We start from the raw sequence: 14,251 nt of genomic DNA on the forward strand, positions 1-14,251 counted from the left end.
CTCACACGGGCAGTGGTAGCTCCAATGTTTTCTGCAGCTTGTCGCCATTGTGACCTGCCTTGCTGAGGTGAGAGCTTCCTGGCGTTCCTCACGTCGTTTGCCAGCATGCCCTGGAGCTGATCCGTCTGTGCGGAGGCGGCAATTAAGGCATAAATAAGGGAACTTTCTCGGCACCGGGGCAGCCAGCATGTGGCCAGGCGGTGCTTGCCGTGTCCCCACATCCCCGCCACGACAGTCTTGCACAGTTTGCTCACTTGCAAAAGCTCAGGGTGTGCTGTCCTGTGTGTAATAAAGCCAGTGAATACTCTGGGTGAATTCCCACTGCTGTTAATTGCACGCCGGGCAATACCGCTGCTTTCCATGGGAATGCATCTTTTCTCCACGTTCAAGGAGATCATGGGTAACAAAAGCAGAAGGCTGGATTTTGCTTTTCTGGAGGAGCTAGAAATGACCATTTCTTCTGCCAAGGGTGAAGATACTTGTGCCATGGGAAGGGAAGGTTTTTTCAGCCAAAAGCTCAGATGGGAGAAATAGGGAATATCATAGAGTCATGGAATGGGTGGGTTGAAAAGGATCATCTAGTTTCAACCCCTTTGCCATGGACAGGGCCACCTTCCACTAGAACAGGCAAAACCCTCCTGTGTGGTCAGGTATAGTTGGTAAGCTGTGACAGCCTCAGGTGAGAAGCTGAAGGCAAATATAGATGATGAGAAGATACTTAAATAATTTTTAACACTGAGAATTGTTTGAGCTGGAGCAAATTACCTAAAGAAGTAGTGGATTGTCTCTGTTGAGAGCCTGCTAGTTGATCAAGCTAGCAGGGAAGATTCCTGTTAGTCAAGAAGAAGATGAATGGCTGACATAATCAGACTGAGACATTCTGACCTGAAATCCCTGCTTCCCACTCAGGGCTCTAGGAAAAGTGCAAAAAATACAAACTCACAGCTTCCCAACCATGCCAGCTTCCAGATGGACAAGGACTAGGAGCATGTAGTGACATTGCCTTCCTTCTTCCTGCCCGCTGTCACCCACAGTCAGTGGTTAGAGATCCCAAAGCCTGGCAGGGTTTGTCAGCTTAATTACCTTCAAGAGCCATTGTTTGCCTCCCTGATTGTAATCTTGGTGTCTGTAAGGACAAAGGTGCTTGTCTCTGAGGGAGTAGGTCTGACCTTTTTATTCACCATTTCTCAGATGAACAGTAAAATACACTGGAAAATCCTTAATCCTTCTCAGATCCCTTGCAGGAGGGCAGGAGGTGAAAGCAGTAGTGTGCAGAAAGCACTGATGTGTTAAATCTCTTTGCTCAGCTAAGGTGACACGTTTCTGCCAAATGAAGTGGACACAAGCTGAATGGAATTCTGGGGTTTTACAATTTAAAGTGCACAGGGTGTTCTCTGAAAGACAGGCTCTACACCAAGATGGGTACAGTTGGGGACGGGCATTGAATTTGAACGCACACACCTCATAATTTTTTTTTTTTTTTCCCACTGCACTTGCATTCAGGTGCAGAGCTTCAGGAGAAGTACCTGAATTTCTTCTGACCAGTGCCTAATAAGCATGTGCTCTGGGGGATTAGCACTGTGGAGTGATCCCCCAGGAAGTGTGGCCAGTCATGCGGTTGGACTCCGGTCCTGAAGTCCCAACGAGGGGCACAGAAGTGCCAGTCAGAGATCAGATTAGCAGCCCCCTCTTTGCAAGTGCAGGACTATGGCTTTGTCCAGGTTCCTCAGACTTCCTCCCTCCAGAGTCCAGCTCTGTTAGTTTCCTTTTGTGCTGAGCATCTCTTCAGAGCCAGGCGAGCCATGGTGGAGATCACTGTGGTGCAGACCTCATACTGAAGCACTCCTTGGCTTCTGTTGAGCACAGCTTGCTAGCAAGTGGCATGTATTGCTCCATGTCACACATCACTCTGCATCCAGATGGAGTTTAGAGCCCCTTCAGCCTCACCCCACTGCCTCCCTCAGATGCTCAGTTCAGATGATGCTCAACCAGTGATGGCCAGAAAGCTGCAAAATCAACCCTGTTTACCAAAAATACACTTTCCAGAGGGTTGTCTCTGCCCTTGTGTTACATATGAGTGATATGGGAGAGGTGCTGGGAATGTTTTGTTTAGCCCAGCTCATTTCCCAGACCATCTGTGGAGCTTCTCCCAGGGCTGGGATTGAAGTGCCCTACACTCACCTGCCAGCGAGGGTCAGAGGGTCCAGATGGCTGTTTTGTTCCACCAGGGCCCTCATGAATTAGCAGTCAGCTGATCTCTCTGGTGCTCAGACAAGCCCAATCCTTCTTACTGATCCCTGTGGGAAGAACAGGCAGGGGAGTCTGCTGCTTCCCCTTTGGAGTGTTCCCTGCTGAGCAAGCTCTGGGGAAAGCTGGCTCTGTGTTGTGCAGGCATCATGAAGGGACTGACCATGCACTGATCAAGCCTGGCTTGGGCTGAGGCTAGACCTTCAGAAAATAAAAATAAAAATAGCCCACAGAAGATTCTGGGCACCAAAGTCCTGTTTAAAACCAGACTGGATTTGGTATGTAAATACTCTTCCAAACCTGGCACAAGTTTTGAAGAGTGTTCAGCATCACCAGAGGCCAGGCTAAGCAGGATGCTCACACACCAGGTAGTTTTAATGTTGGGAACCCAGATAATCATGGAAAAGTGCTTTGCTTCAGCAGCAGCAGGACAAAAACTGAAGGAGCAGCTCTGAGATGTGGACTTGTGGCTTTAGCTCAGCCTGTTGGAATAGATGTCCCATGCACAGTTTTTGCAGTGTGGACACCCAGTGGGGCCAGCTCACCTAGGTCACTTGGCTAAGTAGCTCAAAATTGATGCCTGGGATACTTAGAGGTTCCCTTGTTTGGTGAGATCTGTTTTTCAGAGAGGAAAAGGGAGGAAAGGAACTGTGAGATTACTTGTCCATAGCAGATGTCCTGCAGCCAGGAAACTCCAACTACCCACCCCAGTGTCCAGCACTGACCCCATAATCATCATGTCCAGTCCTCTGAAGAGCCTCCCCCAGTGCCTGCTCCCAGCCTGGCCAAGATTTCACTGACTGTTCCCAGTGGAACAGACTTCAGCATCCCTAGGCAGTCTGCCTCAGGGCTCATACTTGGCAGGGTTAGAAAGTTATTTTCAGTCCATGTGAATTAAAGAGAAGAGTAATCATTTAATGTGCTGCAGAGAAGATTCAATCTTAGAATTAGGAAAAGTGCCTGACAGCCTTTCAGTTATTAAAGTGTGCACGTGATTTTCCACCATTCATCTACCTTCTAGGAAAGGCAAAATTAATTCATTAAATATGGCCTGTGGTCAAAGTTTGCCCAGTGAATATTTCCTGATGAACAGTGATGCCCTGGCTGCTGTTAGGACACCAGTTCCTTTCCTAGGCAATGCAGAGGGTTTGTGGATGGCTTTAGCAGATGGATGTTTTCATTAAGGTGGTTGAAATTCCAGTGGGATAGTTATTTGTTTAATATATGTGGCCTGTGAAAACGTAGAGGTGGTGCAGGCAGCCTGGTGAGGAAAAGGGAATAACTGGAAGTTCTGTTGAGCCTTTACAGTCTCTGCAGGAGCTAACAGAGAGAAATCCTGCCTTTCTAGCCAGGATGGGAGCACCTCTGTTTCCTGCTGCACCTGAGAGGTACAGAAAGCTCAGCCAGCAGGATCAGCACCAGAGGCCAAGTCCCCACCTTGCTGAATGGGATACAGGCAGTTGCTGCTGGTGGGGAAGAGAGATCACTTTCCTTGCCAGGAGGAAGTGTGTAGGGACACTGGCATGGGACATTATTGTGCCTTTTTACTGAGAGACTGAGCCTGTCTCTTTGGGACATCCCACCTGGGGGTGATTGTGGGGAAGGTGGAAAGACTTCTTCCTCCCATCCCCCTGAGAAATCTTTGCTTTTTGGTGGGGGGAGCATAAAATCGAAAATTATGGCTAAAACTTGAAACATTGTATTTAGATTTTTATGATGGGTCCAGATTATTTTGCCCCTGTGAATGGAAGTATCTTGTGTCCTGCAAGATTATCCCTCATCAGCCTTCAATGTCCAGTGTCCTGTGGGAATTGTGTCTCTGAGATTGAGTGCCTTTTCCCCTGCTTTTTAAGGCATGAGTATTTTTACTATGCTGAAAAACATTCCACACCATATAAATACAATTATTATTGACTGCCATATAGCAAGGATGATTCAGAGATTAAAAGCTGCAGAAATTCAATTCTTTGAAAGCATTTTTTATTCCTACAAACCCAACACATTTAATTTTGGGAGCCATGAAATGTCACCAGAGCAGCAAGCACAAATTCAGGAGCAGCATGGCACTTTCCCATGCAAATCCCACAAAGATACAATTTGCACAACAGCTGGAGCAGGGAGTGGAAATACTCCATCAAATCCAGGTCTTAGCTTGAAGCTTTGCTAGGGGACTTGATATTTTCTTTCCTCTCTTGAAAGCAGTTTGGATGGAAAGATGAAAATCCATCCATCCATCCAGTGATGTGTTAAGGACAGTACTCCCTGATTCCATGTGCTTTAGTTCATACCACAGGATCCAAAGACACATGCAATAAATCAGTATCAGTGTGTTTGCTGGGTTAATCCTTGGATAACTTTCTAGGACTCAGTTTACAAAATATTACTTGCATAAGCGACCTCCAGTCCTGGTCTCATTCACCACCATGCCAGCATTAATCTGGACGTATTTAGAGGATTGTCTCTCACTGTCTGGAATTAATATTACAAAAGCACTGGGAGTTTCACTGTCACTAGCTCTCTTCCACACCTGGGGCTGTGGAAATGCTGTGGGGTTTGGACAGTCCCCAAGTGGATCTCTTGAGTCAGGGGAGAGTCATTAATTGCTGACTTCTTTTGATTTAGGTCCATTCCTGGTGATTGCTGATGTGTTTATACAGGAACCATGGTCATTCTACGACAGGTAAGTGAATAATTCCTGTCTTCAGCTTCTCTAGTTTTACTCCATCACTCCAGCAGGCACTGATAAAAATATTTTTTTTGGAGGGGAAGGGTCAAGTCAGGTTATTTTTGTCCTATCTTATTTCCCTAAAAGGACTGTTACAAGATGCAGAGATACTCATTAGCCTTAATCCTTGATTGGCTTAGAGAAAATCATTGCTCTGTATGTGTAGTCCAGATTAACCTCACACAATGTTCCACTTCTATTTTCTCATCTGGGATGGCCCAAAAGCTCCACGTGAATCGTGGACATGCAGAAGCATAAAACAACTTACTGCCTGACTAAAAACAGGATCTGCTCAAAAACTGATTTTCAATTTCCAGGAACAATTCTGCTTTGGTTGTGTAAAAATGGAGTCTTTTTGCACATTTAAAAGAAATTGAAGGGTGAAGCACCTCTGATAAGACAGTCTGAGAGAGTTGGGGTTGAGAAGAAGAAGAAGAGAAGGCCTTATATCACCTCACAGTACCTAAAGGGAGCTTGTAAAAAAGAAAGAAAGCAACTTTTACATTGGCCTGCAGTGATGGGACCAGGGAAGTGCTTTTAAACTAAGAGAGGACAGGTTTAGATTAGATATTAGGAAGAAATTATTTCCTGTGAGCGTGGCACTGGCACAGGTTGCCCAGAGAAGCTGTGGATGCCCCATCCCTGGAAGTGTTCAAAGGGAGATTGGTGGGGGCTTTGAGCAACCTGGTCTAGTAAAAGGTGTCCCTGCCCATGGCAGGGGGTTTGGAACAAGATGATCCTTAAAGTCCCTTCTGACCCAAACCATTGTATGAATTGAAGAATTAATTGCATAGCAGGTCTCATGTAGATTCTGCAATAATTTAGGGCTTCATATTTTAGTGTTTTCCCTTTGTCTAGTGTGACATGTCTCACTCTCAGCTTCTTGTTGCCTTGTCTCCCCTGGGGAGGACTGACAGTCCCACCACGTGCCCTGGGTTGGGGCTGCAGATTGAGACTCAAGGGCATTTGTCAACACAGGCATTGACACAATGGAGAAAACCTACCCAACAATTTTCATTTTGTTTCTTGCTTGGCAAATCTGCTTTTGTCCAACAGCAAGCACTGGACCTTTGAAGGAACTCACATAGTTCACAGCATGACACAAGGAGCTGAGGATAGCTTTGAGTGGAAGGAATGCCAGAGAGCTTGGGGAGCAACTGAAATGCTTTTTACAGCATTTCCCTAACCTGCCAGAACCTGAGCCCAACAAAAGCAGGCTGCACTTTGGTAGGGGTGTGCAGGAGCTTGGTCCTCCTTCCAAAGGCTCCAAGGCGTTGGCCCCATGCACAGACTGGCTGATGCAGGTTGTGATGCCAAGGAAAATGGGTGTGGAAATTAAAACAAATTAGGCAAAAAGGTCAGAATAGCAGTTGAGAAATACCCTGTTACAACTCTGTCTAGGATGGTATCACTCCAGGCTGCCTGTCCTGTCTCTCCATGGGGGTTGCCCCTCTGTGGTTCAGCTACTGGACCATTGTCTTCTGAATTCACCCTTTGTGGAGCTTCAGTCAAATTAGGCACCATGCTCATTATCTAAAAGCAGTGTCCTGTCTAGGCAGGGCTGCAGCCTGCTTCTGAATAACTCTGAGCACTCTCCCTGTGCCTTCAGGTGCCAAGCAGTTGCTGGCAAATATCAGGGAAATAGGTTTGTGTTGAATTTGCTGCTTACTGCAAACATCTCTGCAGCATGGATAAGGTGAGCAAGGGTCCGTCCATAATGAAGTAAGCTTACCTAGTTATTAGCAGGTACAGGCTCTTTCTGAAGTCACTTTATACCAGTTTGTCCCATCTAAAGGGCCTTTCTGAGTCACATAGAAAACACTTTGCTCTCTGTTTTCCTAAAGGGTGCTGTTTATGCAATGCTTAATTCCAAATAGCAGCAATATTTGTATTTTGCCTCCTTCAGTTTTGCTGCAAGAATTTGAAAATACATCTATGGTGTTCATGACCTGTGTTATTTTCCAAGGAGCTTTCTCTCTGTCTTTTTTTTTTTTTTTTTTTTTTTTTTCTTCTAATTCTTGAATATGCACAACATGCTTTTTCCCTGAAAACTTTCTCCAACAATGTCAAAACCCCAAATCATCACCCGGCATAGATGATCACAGAGCATTTGGCCCTTACTGCTTGGTTTCCACCCAGCTATAAACCCAGGAATTTTGAAGATGAGCCTGTGACATTGCTTCTCTTCCATTCTCCCATCAGAACAATTCATAGCAGGGTCTCCCTTAGGGAGAGCTGAGCCCCAGGCCAGTGCACAGCTCCAGCAAGGAGGAGAAAGCACACAGAGCTTTCTGCCTGCCCTGTGTCTTCCACCCAGTAATCCTAAAGAAAAGCCAATATTGTTCCCCAGCAGGGGCCTGCAGGGAGCCAAACTTATCAGCTTTAGTCACTAGCAAATTGCTAGTGGCAAGTCCATTTCCATGCACAAAGAGAGGGAAGATGGAAAAGGAGGGCTTCCTGAATTCCTGCCTTGGCAGCCTGACAGGTTGGTTTGGCTCCCCAGCACAGCAGCAGCTCATCCATGCATGTTCTGTCTGTTACTTAGAGGAGTTTTTGGAGCTGGAATGGAGGCAGGGAGGCTGTGCCCACAGCTGACCAAGCAGTCTGGCCAGGAAGAGGGCTGTCCTGGTGGCAAATGGCAGCAGACTGGGGCTTGCTGCATGGCTCCTTTTTCCACATCCATCTTCTTGCTCTTGTAGGCAAGAAGCTCCTATATCCCAGTCTTAAATCCAAGGTGCTGCAAATTTGCTGTTGCTGGGCCAGCCCAACAGAAATCAAACCAATTATCTGCTGGGGAATTACATCTGCTGCAAAATTGAAGTGTTTCGTGGAAGATTGAGTTCTGCACCAGGAGTTGGACTGGACAATCCTTATGCATCCCTTCCAACCCAGATATGCTGTGATCCTGCAAATCTCATCCATTAAAATAGACTTTTCAGATTATTGTTTTATGTGTTACTGTAGTTGACTGACTATGTCCAGACCACATGAAGAGTATCTCTGCTGTTGCAGTTTCTCCCATTCTTAGTGTCCCCCTAACCTGCTCCTGCAGTTACAGGCAGAAAAGTGGAAATAAGAGCTAAAAGAAGCAGTGGAGACCTAATCCAAGCAGATAAAGGAAACCAAAGTTCAGACAGATGTTAAGGTCCTGAGGGATCAAGCACAGCGGGTGCCTTACACTATAAAGTTCTTTTTAGTTCACCAGCAAAACAAGGAAGTTGTTCCAGTTATTTTGAAACTTTGCAGGAGCCAAGGCTTGGTCAGAGACTTCAGCTCTGCACTCCTGGCTTGTCAGAGCTGCTGGGGAGGTGACTCTTGGGGACAATGCCAAAATCTCACCTTTTCCTTGCTCCTATCCACTCTGCAATTCCTCTGACATTTGGCATTTGGTGACACCTCTGGCATTTCTTTGGATGTAAAGTCTGCAGTACAGCTTAAGCTTTAAACCCCACAAGGCCTACATGAACAAGATCATCCTTGATATACTCATGTTTCTGGTTTTTGAGGATATTTGTGGCTTCCTACTCTCATATCAGGAATGGCCTTTAGAAGAATTAATTAATTCTATTAATTTCTTCTTGTTAAGACCAGAATTGCACATTACAATTCAGGTGAAGGAGATTTGTGCAGTTTGTAAATGAGCAGAAATAGATGTTGTGACTGCCAGCATCTCTGTTTGATGCTCCAGGAGATGTTTTCCTATGCTGGGGGTAGCAATAGCAGAGACCAGGCTTTGAAATCTTTCACATCTTCCACTTGGGCTGTGTGAGCACTGGCTTTACCTGGATCTGATGTACACTGTTTTGAGCACACATTCAGCTTTGCCAAGTGATTCATTGTGCTGTGTATTTTGTTAGCAGGGGAGAAAAGCAATGGTATTGTAGGTCTGCTTGGGGCTTATGTGTAATCATGTTATTATAAAAAGCAAAGTGTAACTCTGCTGTTTGGATTCTCTTTCTCATAAACACTGAATAATTTAAGTCTTCTCCCATTTATGCCTTGTATCTGTCTGATCTATGAGTCTGAGGCTTCCCTGGGTAGCTGTAATGCTGCAGTGAAAAGTCCAGCACAAGCCAACCAAAGGGCACATTTGCATATAGATTGAAACATGAATCCTTGGGAGCCATTCATTAGTTGCAGTGCTCAAGACATTTGGCATTTTAACAGCTCTTTGCATCAAATCCTTTCCATCACATTTATGGGACAATTAAAGTGCTGGGGTTGCTGTGTGCAGAAAATGAAGCTGCAGGCTAGGGAGATGTTCTTGCAGCACTGTGGCTGTGGAATATAAATTGTGTGATGTCAAACAAATGTAGAGCAAGCAATCTCAGCCCTGGCATGGAGATACCCTCTGAGAGAGCCTGTCTGAAATGCACTTATTCCTGCTTCTTCATACCTCAGGCAAAAGCCCAGGATCCATCTTCCATGAAGTGCATGCACTGAAACCTTCACCTATTTGAATTCAAGACACAGAAGGCTTGGAGTGAGAGTTGTTGTATGTGTGGCTGAGTTTAGTATTGCTTTTTTAAGAGGCAGTAACAAAATACCCAGCCAACAGGACATTTATTTGGGGGTATAGGAAACATCAAAGAATTCAGTCACAAATTTTACCTTGACTCAATCTTTGGGGCCACATGTTTCCCTAGGGAGAGCTCTTGCAGAACAGCTCATGCATCATCTTGTCTTGCTTGATGGTAACTTCTCCATGACTGTTAGAGCCCTTAAAGATGCATTTAACTTGCTGAGACCTGTCATCTGGAGCAAGAAGAGAGGAATTCAGCTCCTCAAACTGTCTCTTTCTCTTATACCCTCCAACTCATCATAGCCTCAAGCTGTGCCAGGGGAGTTGAGATTGGATATTAGGAAAAAATTTCCTTACCACAAGGATGGTCATCATCCCTGGAGGCATTTAAAAGATGTGGCACTTGGGGCATAGCTTAGAGTGTTAGGTTAACAGTTGGAGTTGATGATCTTAAGGGTCCTGTCCAAACTAAATGATCATTCTATGATTCTATAACCTGACCCTGAACAAGTTTCATTGAATTTACATGCTGCTGGAGCTGGGGGCTGCTGGCCCATCTATCAACCCCTTTTACAGGAGTGAGATCAGAGATCTTCACTCTCATCCATCCCACATCTTATCCTGCTGCTAGGGATCAACACAAGAACACAAGTGTTTCATTTCCCTTGGTCATCCAGCTGTGGAGCCTCTGATTACTGTTCTTGATGGGAGGAAGCATCTTCATCCCAGCTATGCAAGCAGCAGAGCAAAGGAGATCCCATCCCATCCCATCCCATCCCATCCCATCCCATCCCATCCCATCCCATCCCATCCCATCCCATCCCATCCCATCCCATCCCATCCCATCCCATCCCATCCCCATGCCCTCATCCCCACCTGCCTCTGTCTGTCCCAGATGTGTGAGACAGCTGTTATCTGGACTATCTTGTCCATAATTTCACCAAAACCACATGGTTCCCATGTACTTTAAAAATCTTTTACATAAGTTATGATTTTTTTTTTTCCTGTTATTTTTAATCAGGTCAGTTCACGGGTGGGATATACAGGGACTGACAATTAGAGGGATTTGGCTAAAAGGTAGATATTAAGCCAACATGTGTGCTGTAAGGAGTGTTTGTGATGTGACATCCTCAGAGGGGTGTGGGCCCATGTTTGCTGTCTTCTCCTTGTACCAAAGGCTGTGCAGCAGGCTGGTGTCTCTCCCTGCTCAGGGCAACCTTCCTCTTCATCAAATTCCTCTTGGAAGATTGGAAAACATTTGACAGCCAGGCATTAAAAAGGGAACCCTCAACATTTCATGGATTTGGGGTTGCAGACACTTCTGTGGAATCACTCTGATGTACACCAGGGAAAGATTTGGCTCTTATGGTGTAAAATTCGTTCTCTTTTCAAGACACAGCACCATTTGCTAGCACAGAGTAGACTTGACAGCAGTTTACCTAAAGAAACCCACTTAGCTCTGGCTTTTGCAATCAGGTTCAAGAGGCTGAGCACATCTCCTGGGGCCCAGGGGAAGAAAAGCAATAACAGACCTTTTCAAATAGCACAAATTGAAAGATGGCCTTTCTTTCATGGGAGAAAGTTGAGATGGGGGTGTAGAGAATGTCTGTCAGGATGTAATTTCCTGGTCAATAAACAAAATAGTTCCATTTAAATTAAAAGCTGAATTTGGAGACAGAATTCCAGTAAGAACATCAAAATTATACTCTCCATGTCAGACTTTAGTGAAATGCAAGTGTTTTCCCTAAAAGCTTTGTTTATATGCTTTTCCTGTTGCATTACAGGTTTTGGTAAAATGGCAATCTCTAAGGAAAATTTATAGTGAGAACTTTTGAAGAGTAAATCTGTTTTGAGTCGGTTCATAAATGCAGCCAAAATAGTCGGATAATTTAGATGTTTGCTTGAATTCACATAAGGAGACTTCTGAAGAAGAATTCAAAATCAGTTTAAGAACAAAGAAAATTTAGAACTGGCAGTGAAATAACCTGAGATAGGCCAGCAAGCCAGCTGCCACTTCAGATACTTCTGCTGGAGCCAACAATGGGGAACAAGATGAGTAAGTGCAGACTGGGATTTGGGAATTTGTATTCTGATCCTTTAGCATGTCCATTTTACTACACCTGGATATATTTACAGACACTGCTCTAGTGGTCACTGTCCTGCCCAGCTCCTGCAGGGGCTGTGTACCAGTGTTGCAAGGGAAGGGAATTGCCCTTTCCCTGCTGGCCAAACCCTCATGGATAACTTTTAGGAGCACGGGGTGGTGATGTGATGGTGGGTCAGTCCTCTTCTTCTCTGCTTCACAAATCTGCCCTGTCTGGGAGGTGGCACAAGGGAGGTGGATTCCCAAAGGAAACCAACTGCTTTCTTGCACTGGGCAAAGGTCACTCTTAAAAGTTTACAAGGATTTCATCCTCCTTAAGGAAATTTTTGTGACAGAAAACTTCACCAGTGGTTTATTATAAGGACTTCTGTTCCTGAACAGAAATGATTATAAAATTCTTAAGAGAGCTATAGGGGGCTGAAATTGGGAATGTATATCAAATGTTCAGATTTGTTCAGACCCAGGTCTGTCCCACTTGGCATTTTGTGTCCAAAATGACTGTTGCTGAACACCAAAGGACTAGTAAGCATACAGTGTTATTTCCTCAAAATATTTTACTTTCCTTCAGCTAATTTCCTGGCCTTCACCTCTGACTTTTCAGCTTGGTTATTTCCCAAGCCTGTTGTGATTTATTCAGTTAGCACTCCCTAATGCATCTCCCTTCCAAGCACTTGTCCTTACTTCTCATCCACCTCCATGGCTACTTTCTGGACCTACCCACCTCTGAGTTTGATATCCCCTTAATTTTGGACCAGAGGAGTGTTTTAAAGCAGTGTCTTGTCCGACCTGTCCTGCATGGGCCAGTGGAGGCAGCAGGATGCTACCCACCATAGATGGTCCTTAGGTGTGCCTTAACCTTGCACACCATTTGCACATCCTGCCTGAGGCAATCCCACTTGCATCCTGATAATATTGCACCCTCCCTGCTCTTCCACCAAGAAGCAGATTTCCTCCATCCTTTCCTCAGAGCCATGTTAGCAGAACCCAGAAGGAGAGGTTGGTTTATCCTGCATGCTGAAGAAAGAGCCAAATGATGTGTTAAGGTTAGGAAGAACACCTGTCTGGGGCAGTGATTTTCCCCCATGACTCAGAAGCCTTTTGTGCAGCCTGTGCAAATGCACTGTGAGCAATTTGTGTGCATCCCCCACCACCCAGCCAGGCTTTTTATTGCCAGCACCGTGCTGGCAAATGACTCTTAAGGTCACACACTGCATTTTCATGATCTACAAATCACTTTGTGAGGGCATTTTGCTGCCCCTTTACCCCATAAAATCACTAGATTCAGCAGGAGATGAGCAGGCAGTCTTTTCAATTGCATGGATGCTGGAAATTAAACAACATTTGCATCCAGCAAAATGCAGTGGGGGCATTAACCATATTTCCATGCTGATACTGTCAGCTAATTCCTGAAACATAGGCTTGATTAATATATCTATATGATAATACTCTTGGCTGTCTCAAAATTAAAGCTGGATGGCAATTAGTGAGTTTCTCAAAGCAAGTGTAAAATTGATGAGTATTATTCACAAGAATTAATTTCCCTTCACATGATTTGGGTTTGCACATGAGTACCCATTAGCAGCCAGTTTCTGAGCAAGCCTCTATGCCATTGCTAGGCTTCCTGAAAATCCCCCAGCCAAACCAAAATTTTGGTTCCAGAAGCAACATTTTACAAAACTTGTAATGCAACCCTTCTCAAAATGGGTTTTGGAGGCCACATCCCACTTGTGCAGCATATGCAGAATGGACTATCCATGTAATAAAATATCCATGAGGAATACAAGAAGTACCAAAAGTACAGGAATTATTTTCTGTGCCAAAATGCTGAGCTTATTTCTTTTATGGCTTCATTCTTCTAGCTACTAGAGTTGAGGATGCCCATATGAGAGTTTTATCCCACTGGCAATCTTACCAGCCTTCATTCCTTAAAAAATTTCATGTAAGAAATAGGTCCAACTTCCTTTTCCAAGCTGTGAGTATTGCTTTGTTTGCAGTGGGAGAGGATTATTTGGTGGGACTTGGATTTTGATGCAGGTTTCTGGGTTCATGTGTGTAAAAAGGACTGATGTCTGGTTGATGGTCACCTTCTGAAGGCCAGGTCTCTTCAGTGTGTGCCCAACAAGCTCTAAACCATTTGCTGTAAAGCTGTCAAGCTCCCAGTTTGGAGGCATCCACAGAGGACATCTCTGTGTGTGTCCTGATCCATCAAGTCCACTGTCTTGGCTGGGTCTGGCAATTGCAGGTGTGGTTTGAGCAGTGATGGTTGTCCCAGTCTCCATCATCTTGAGCCAGCCTAAAAACCCCACTCCACCTCTTTGCAGCCTCCTAGGGTTTGTAGCTGGACCTGCCAACTGGTCCCTTCAGACCCTTCATAAACTGGATTGTCCTCTGTGGTCTCTACGTCATTCCAGCCTTCTGGAATTTCATGTGCTATTAGCATCAAGGTTTAATTAAAACCCATGGGGAAGTCATCAGAAACAAGTCTCCTGATGCATTTGGTAATTCCAGGGAGTCACAGCAGATGGGGCTGGTATTGTGCTGCAGCTCTGTGGCTGGTCCACCTCCTCCCTCACAGGGACCCAACACCAGCACTTTGGTGAGCTTTTCCAATACTGTAGGCACAGGATTGGAGAATCCAGGCAAGTGTTGCAAT

The 14,251-nt window shown here is 45.1% G+C and overlaps 1 protein-coding gene across 2 annotated transcripts in view; it reads left to right on the top strand.

Moving 5' to 3' along the window:
• Window positions 1-14,251, top strand: part of MYO7A (myosin VIIA) — a 95,969-nt gene that overhangs the window by 12,289 nt on the left and 69,429 nt on the right. For both annotated transcript variants that reach the window (XM_056498599.1, XM_056498608.1), the window contains exon 2: window positions 4,870-4,927. In XM_056498599.1, the coding sequence (XP_056354574.1) occupies window positions 4,910-4,927 (18 nt within the window). In that variant the 5' untranslated portion in view covers window positions 4,870-4,909. The remainder of the gene's footprint in view (window positions 1-4,869; window positions 4,928-14,251) is intronic.

Source organism: Oenanthe melanoleuca, chromosome 1 (assembly GCF_029582105.1).
Source record: "Oenanthe melanoleuca isolate GR-GAL-2019-014 chromosome 1, OMel1.0, whole genome shotgun sequence".
Classification (NCBI taxonomy): Eukaryota; Metazoa; Chordata; class Aves; order Passeriformes; family Muscicapidae; genus Oenanthe; species Oenanthe melanoleuca.